General features: G+C 27.0%; 2 protein-coding genes across 2 annotated transcripts; one reads left to right on the top strand and one right to left on the bottom strand.

Moving 5' to 3' along the window:
* Positions 1 to 2,648: 2,648 nt before the first annotated feature.
* On the top strand, positions 2,649 to 4,208 carry LOC128956309 (glycerophosphocholine cholinephosphodiesterase ENPP6-like). Its single transcript, XM_054302010.1, has 4 exons — positions 2,649 to 3,316; positions 3,380 to 3,648; positions 3,716 to 3,853; positions 3,925 to 4,208. The coding sequence occupies exons 1-4, from the start codon at positions 2,686 to 2,688 to the stop codon at positions 4,183 to 4,185; spliced, it is 1,299 nt and encodes a 432-aa protein (XP_054157985.1). The 5' UTR covers positions 2,649 to 2,685; the 3' UTR covers positions 4,186 to 4,208.
* Positions 4,209 to 4,686: 478 nt separating this feature from the next.
* LOC128955893 (uncharacterized GMC-type oxidoreductase Mb1310-like) lies at positions 4,687 to 7,725 on the bottom strand. The gene is made up of 4 exons (XM_054301572.1): positions 7,287 to 7,725; positions 6,440 to 6,674; positions 5,359 to 6,365; positions 4,687 to 4,907 (listed from the first exon to the last, which is right to left on the bottom strand). Exons 1-4 carry the CDS (start codon positions 7,723 to 7,725, stop codon positions 4,687 to 4,689), a joined length of 1,902 nt encoding a protein of 633 aa, XP_054157547.1.
* Positions 7,726 to 7,939: the final 214 nt, after the last annotated feature.

A 7,939-nucleotide genomic window follows, 5' to 3' on the forward strand; every position in this document is an offset into this window, starting at 1 on the left:
TCAAAGAAATTACGATCATTTGATACAATATTGCAAAAAAATAATAAACTAATTAAAGATTTTTATAAAAAATTTACACCAGTTATTGATAATTTAAAGTTTTTTAGTAGATTTTTAATATAATTATTAGACAAACCATTAAATATTATAACTATTATTGATTTGAATGATTAAACTTCAAAATTATTGATTAAATTAATTCTTTAAATACACAATATTTCAATATTATTATGAAAAAGTAATATATTTATCTATAAAATTCGTGTCCAAACACAATGTATATTAAAGTTATTATAATTTTTTGTTTATTTACATAATGTTCACAAATAAATATTAATTAACTGTTTAAATATTAACATTAATAGCATATATTATTAATTAATAATATAATATATTTAATAATTTTTCATAGCATATGATCTTTAGTTACAATATTAATTGTATGATAAATATTAGTTCATTAGAATATTATATACATTATTATTATAATAATTATGAACAAAATAATTGATACATATTTATTTCTAATGAAATATCTATTATTAAATATTGGCTTAAGTTATAGTAAAAATAATAAAAATATTTATTTAAAAATTATTAACTACATATTTAAAATAAAAACAATTAGTGTAATTACAATATTTTTATCATCAACATTTTATTGTTTTATCCAAAATGTTTTAAACAATGGTTTAACTAATAGTCTCTATTGTTTAGTATTGCATCTGAAAACTTGGAGTTTACTTATAAATTATTTCTATTTAATTGTTAAATTAAAAAGTATTAATCTATTAATTGAAAAAATATATAACAATTTGAATAAAAATGATCAATCTAAATTTCAATCACTGGGCTATTTGATGAGCACAGTTTGGATAATTATATTGATCATACATTGTTGCTTATATAGCTGGGTTAAAATATTATTGATTACACCGTTTGACAATATCTATGGCGAAATTTTATGGTCAACCAACTGTTTTATTATATACATGACTTCAAATCTATTGCTGACCCATACCTGCTATGGTATACATTTACTGGAGACCAAAGTCTATCGGTTTGTCCGACTAAACAAACATTACAATAACAATCGTAGTACTACTGCTACTATTACTACTACTAATTACGCTGATCTCCGATATCGACTGCTAACTATCCAACAGTCAATTGAATCGGTTAACAATGATATGGGTTTACTACCTTTCCTCTGGTTTATACAATTATTTTGCGGTACATGTCTACGGCTTACATACTTTACCAAAGCTAAGCAATGGATTTTTGACATTCAATCACTGATCAGCTACTTCTTGGAGTACACCATCTTATGGATCACTGTATTAATGTATCTATTATTTGTCTATTATTTTCAATCTCGACGGCCAACAGTTAACGAGCTATACTATACAATAATGACCACTAATACTACCTGTCCTTATAGCCAGCAAATCAAACAACAAGGCAAACATCATTTACTCTATGAAAGCGATTGTGAGCGCCGTTGTCTATACAGACAATTAAAATTAGTGGTTAATACCAAATACAAGGCTTGGAATATATTTGTTATTGATTTTCAATTTTTATTCACATTTATTGGTTCAGTCGTTACATTTACTGTAATGTTTATGCAATTTTTAAAACAATAGCTATTTTGTGTAAAGTATTCACATTTTTATATTATACAGTATTGTAGTTATCTTGTAGTTTGTTTTAATATCTTAAATTAATATATTTTTAATTAGTTTTAATTGATCTAGATGATTTCTGTAAATTTTATCTATATCCATATTGAATCTATAATGATATACTGTATAAGTGTGTTTGACGTAAAATAAATAATAATTGACAAATAAAATATACCTGTATTTTATTTTGTGTAATAATTATCAATAAAGCAATTAATAATTACTATTAATTAATATATTATTAGATTTGTTACTAAGCATGTATAATATTGTTTGTTAGTAAATGCACTTAAATATATTGTAAATAGATATAAAACAATAATAATTAATTAACTTTTATTATAATATTTAATTGATTTGATTACCCATTTATTGATTGACTAATTATAAAAGTTATAATATTAATAATATGTGAATAGTTATGTTTAATAAGATGTTTATTTTGTAAATTTACATATAAACAAAATAATTGTCAAATAATTTTTTACTTTTTGTGATTATTTTTATGCACTTCAGATACTTGATTATTATAATTACAACATAAGTCAAATAAAAAAATAATTAAAATCATGAATATTTTCAAATATTATTGATATATTATTATCAAATCTTATTGTAATCTAATTGTACTTGAACTTATTAATATGAAATTATAGTTTATCTATTAAATAGTTTGATATATTTAATGTATATATATATATAGGTAACTATTATTGTTATTATATAAGTGGAATTTAACTTCAATTATTTTTTCAATTATTTGCAATATAATTTTTATATGGGAAACCAATCAAAGTTTAAAATTTTATCAATAATAAGAAAAATAAAATAAAATTTAATCATAAATAAAAATATTAATAATACTGTATTATCAAAAAAATATCATTTACACTAATCTACCCTTGTTGAACTAGCAAACTGTCAAAATATATAAATAGGTTAGTTTGATATATTTATAAAAAATAATAATAAATCATAATTGTTAGAAAACTTTATAAAAATGTCATTAAAACTATCACTACTATGTTTGTGTGTGTTTTCAACATACACTGCATTATCATTACATTTAAATCATGAAAATACTAGCAATAATGATAGTAATAAAAATCCACAAAAATTATTGATTATATTAGTCGATGGCTTTCGATGGGATTACGCCACCCGAGCATCTAAGGGCTTCTCGACAATTGCCCGCAACGGTGTTAAAGCCCCGTATGTAACGCCCATATACCCGGCCAATTCATACCCTAACTGGGCCTCAATAGTGACTGGACGGTATGCCGAGCACCATGGTTTCCTTGATAACTATGTCTATGACTCGGCTGAAAAAGACTTTTTCCTAATGGGTACTAATGCTAATTCATCGCACATTCACTGGTGGAACCAATCGTTGCCCATATGGACAACGGCTGAAAAAAATAATGTGTCGACTGCTATGTATTTATGGGACGGATGTCAGGTTCCTATTGACGGTATAACACCTAACTATTGTCTTAAGTATCATTCGGTCAGTGATAACATGGAAGTGGCTAACAATGAAACACGAGCTCATATTAAGACTATTTTGGATAACTTTTCCAATAATAAGCACAGACTGGCGCTCTTATACCACGAATATGTTGATCATATAGGTATGTGCTATATATATGAAACATTAATATATGTTTAAATATTTAATTTAATATACATTTTAGGCCATTCATGGGGACCCGAAACTATTAATGTTACAAATGCTGTGATTGGTATCGACCAAATACTACAGGAGTTGTACGATGAGATAAAGGTTAGAAAGTTAGACAATGAGCTAAATGTGGTGATAGTATCGGACCACGGGATGGTACAGGTCGATGGATTTAAAAAAATACATATAAGTCAATTCGTTGACTTTAATAATGATGTTGAGATGCTTTTAGGCGGTGGTTCTGGTGCTCAGTTAAATCCCAAACCCGGCAAAGAGGATAAGGTATAGAAATAATAATAATATTATTTTTTGCAAAATAATTTTTATAAAATTATATTATAAATAATAGATTTTTAATGCACTCAACAAACTTGAAGGTATTAAAGTCTACAAACGAGATGACATTCCCGATGAGTTTCACTTTAAACATAATAAAAATGTGTTCCCATTGTTGGTAACCGTAGATCTGGGATACGATATGGCAGTTGTAAGTATTGGTGTAAAGTAATAAAAAAAACTGATCTAAATGTTTGATTAATTTATTTTTTGTGTCTATAGCCAAGTTCACCTGGTAAAGTGTACCCAGGTGGAGAGTCAGGTATATCGCCCTATCCACCGACTGGTGGTCGACATGGTTATGATAGACACGTTACCGATATCCGTGCTATAATGTATGCATTTGGACCGGCATTGAAGGCCAACTTTGTGTCGGAACCGTTAGATATGGTCGATCACTACAATCTGTTTTGTCATATACTTGGTATTGTTCCCTCACCTAATGATGGAAACGAAAGCAAAATTATGAAAATGTTAAAATAATAATAAATAAAATATAATATTAAAAAATGTTTATAAAAATAATAGTTTTTTTGTAGTTTTGTTGTACAGTATTTATATATATATATATATATATATATATATATATATTGCAATTAATAGACTTAAATTTTCTATTAAAACATACACACTAGACATTAATATCTAAATTAAAATCTTACTCTTTTTACATAAAATTTAATTAAAATGAAAAATTTATTTTTTATATTTACTATAAAAAAAGATTGAATATTTTAACGGATACTTATTGCTGACATCTAAAAATCCTACATTAAAAAGCAATAATTATATAAACTTATCAACGTAGATTTATTTTTTGTGTATACACTGTATAATATACAGTATCATTGTAACAAAATATTATATTATATTAAATTTTTTTTTATTATCTTATAAATTTAATTTTTAAAATAATGATATTTTAATTTTAAAAAATTTAATAATAAAATAATTGACAAAATATTTTTTAGATAACTGTTTGACTTATTTGGATAATGACTTTAAATTATTATAGTCTTCAATGATTATATCAGAGCCTCTATCGGCTATCATAAGTACGGGTGAATAGAAAGCACCGGAAGGTACTTGTGGTGCGACAGATGAGTCAACAATACGAAGACCGGAAACATTACGGACTTTTAGTCGATTAGTGACAACAGCTGTCGGATCAGTGTCGGCACTTGACTTCGGATATGCCAGAATGTCTAGCACCTAGGTGTTACTTTTTATAAATATAATAACACTTACACACAAAATTTTATTATCAAAGTTATCACTTTTTTAACTAACTTATGCAGACATTTTTGTACAAAACACGAATTTAAAAAATGTCTAAAACTTCAATTTAAACTAAAATTTTAAAAATTATAATAATAATTATAACAATGTTTTTGAGTATAACTAGAATTAATTATTAATCTGTATATTATAGCACATAATAACTTTTTTAATGAAAATGAAATAATATAAATCTATTAATCTATAATAAAAATTGATAGAAAAAAATATTTTTAAAAATTTTAGTTTAAATTGAACTTTTAGACATTTTTAAAATTCATATTTTATTCAAAAATGTCTGCATAAGTTAGTTAAAAAAGTGATAACTTTGATAATAAAATTTTGTGTGTAAGTGTTATTATATTTATAAAAAGTAACACCTAGGTGCTAGACATTCTGGCATATCCGAAGTCAAGTCGGCACCCATACGACAAGTGCCGGCCAAATGTGTGAACGATATGGTCAGTGTTTTAGCCATACATTCTAAATACTTATCAGGTATTAAATGTTTGCCATTAAATTTATTAACCTTATCTGTTATAGCCGGACATCCCGGTAATGGACTGATAAAGGGTTTGACATCTAATAAATCTCTAAACACTTTGGTATGACCTAAACTCCAGGCAATTTTTATGCCCTCAACCATTGATTGAATGTCGTGTTTATTGTCATAATAATTAGGATTCACAATAGGGTTGTCATTAAAATTATCACTTTTAAGTCGAATTGTTCCGCGACTGAGTGGCCGATTAAGTAAAAGTGTAAATGTTATGGTCGACTGTCCACTATATGGGCGATAATATTGATTCCAGATTTTGGGTTTTATATTCAGTGCTTTTGCAGCGCTGTCGGCATCGGGAAAGTCGGCCCAACTGCCAGTTTCGCCAAATATCTGTATATCTGGTCTGTTATCTATTGCTGCACTTGTTTTCAATCTGATGGATGTTTTTTCATAATGTGTTAATCTTCCTTTTCCTTCGAGAAAATAATTTGAAACATCACTTTCTGACAGATCAGGTGATTGTAGACTTTGATTAACTGTAAAATGTACGCCAACTGTGCCGGGAGTGTCGTGAAAGTTATCACCGACTGGCAAATCGGACACTACAGGTATTTGATGATCAATGAGATGATCTTTGGGACCAATACCCGAAAGCATCAGTAGTTTTGGTGTATGGATAGCACCGGCGCATACAATGATTTCATTTCTGGCCCTAATATACTTCATGTGTTTATCTTTATTTCTAAATATGTTCACCGAAATAGCCCGTCGATTGTTATCAAAATTAATTTTCGTAACCAAACTTTTGGCCATTATATGTAGGTTTGGCCGATCTTTTGCAGGCCATAGATATGCTTTGGCAGATGAAAAACGAGAACCGTCTCTTAAAATTAAAAAAATAAATAAATATTTTTATTAAAATTTTATGTACAAGAATATGATTAATAAAACACAAACTTCATAGTCATCTGCTGTATGGCCACCCCTTCCTCAGTGTTTGGATCATTCAAATCTATGACATTGTAGCCCAGCTCTTGTGCCGCACTCATAGTTAACTTATTGATAGGTCGCGGCTTATCAATACTGACCACATGTATCGGTCCATTATAACCGTGATATTTTCGGTTCAATAAATGATTTGTATTGTTTTCCGATCTCTTAAAATACGGTAAAACTTTAGACCAATTCCAGCCTATTATCAATGAAAACATTTTTAAAAACTTTTAATTACTTTTAATAAATAATTGCGTAATTTTTAATTATAAATCTAAACTTTATGTGAAATAAATAATTAGTTTTAAAAGTTATTTATTTAATAAAACAAATTAAAAGATATGATTTTTAGAAAAGTTAATTTTAGCTTTTAATTTATTGAACAGATTATAAAAAGATTAACTGAAAAAATAGGATTTATAATTTACTGTATAAATTAGTTAAATTCTACTGTTAAATAAATAAGTGAAAATTCATTACATTTAAACATTAAATTTATTTGTATTAGTTTTAGTTAAATTAGACAACGAATCATATAATGATTAATAATGTTTCATTGCTATTACTTAATTATAGGTTGTACTGTACATTAATATTTTTTTATGTATTACTAATAGTAATATTATTTACTAAAGAAATTAAGTTTATTTACAAATATAATATATTTGTAAATTGTATAATTTATAARTATACTATATATACAGAAAATAAAAATCTAAAATATATTTTACATAAATTTACAGTATATGTTGTTTCATAAGATTTTTTACATAAACCCACAACTATTCATAGCTGTATATATCGCACATACCTTTTACCCCGTACTCCAGTTCCCAATCGTCGTAATCCTTGACGAATCCGCGTACGTAAGCCATGGCATTGATAGTACCGGAGCCACCCATCACTTTTCCCTGACTTAATTTAGCTGATTGACCACTAAATGCCCGGTGCGAGTGTTTCTGTGGGGTAATAGGTATTTGCCAATCGATGTCCGAACCCCACAATTTTGGAGTCATAGCTGGCATATCTGATACTACAGGTGCGGCACCACCGGCCTCAATTAATAATACACTGATCTCAGGATTTTCTGTTAGTCTCGAGGCCACTACAGAGCCGGCACTACCGGCGCCGACCACTATATAATCATAATTTTGTTTAAAAGTGTTTCTCTGAGCGAGTATATCGTTATCTAGTTGTCGGTCAATGAACAGCAAACTGACCACTAATAGTGCTTTAGTTAATCTATACATTAGTTGTTATGCATTTAAAATTGAAATTAAGATTATATTTAATTAGACATTTAAATTGGAAATATAAATACAGTCAATATTCATATGATTCATATGATTCAGTCATAGTTTTCTTAATATTTTTATTAGCATTGATTTCATAATATAAAATTATTTTTTTCTAATAAAATAATTATAATTACAATAACAATCATGACTTTAAATTAATTGTTAT

Source organism: Oppia nitens, unplaced genomic scaffold (assembly GCF_028296485.1).
Source record: "Oppia nitens isolate AA-2021 unplaced genomic scaffold, nextdenovo-longstitch-racon4-pilon3 scaffold2_pilon_pilon_pilon, whole genome shotgun sequence".
NCBI lineage: Eukaryota > Metazoa > Arthropoda > Arachnida > Sarcoptiformes > Oppiidae > Oppia > Oppia nitens.

What these genes read in the sequence shown, in the direction of transcription:
- LOC128956309 (XM_054302010.1), top strand. Translation starts at nt 2,686, where the DNA reads ATGTCATTAAAACTATCACTACTATGTTTGTGTGTGTTTTCAACATAC. An exon ending in CGAATATGTTGATCATATAG is followed by an intron (nt 3,317 to 3,379) that starts GTATGTGCTATA and finishes TATACATTTTAG; the next exon opens with GCCATTCATGGGGACCCGAA. An exon ending in TGGGATACGATATGGCAGTT is followed by an intron (nt 3,854 to 3,924) that starts GTAAGTATTGGT and finishes TTGTGTCTATAG; the next exon opens with CCAAGTTCACCTGGTAAAGT.
- LOC128955893 (XM_054301572.1), bottom strand. Translation starts at nt 7,725, where the DNA reads ATGTATAGATTAACTAAAGCACTATTAGTGGTCAGTTTGCTGTTCATT. An exon ending in ACTGGAGTACGGGGTAAAAG is followed by an intron (nt 6,675 to 7,286) that starts GTATGTGCGATA and finishes CATTGATAATAG; the next exon opens with GCTGGAATTGGTCTAAAGTT. An exon ending in AGAATGTCTAGCACCTAGGT is followed by an intron (nt 4,908 to 5,358) that starts GTTACTTTTTAT and finishes CCTAGGTGCTAG; the next exon opens with ACATTCTGGCATATCCGAAG.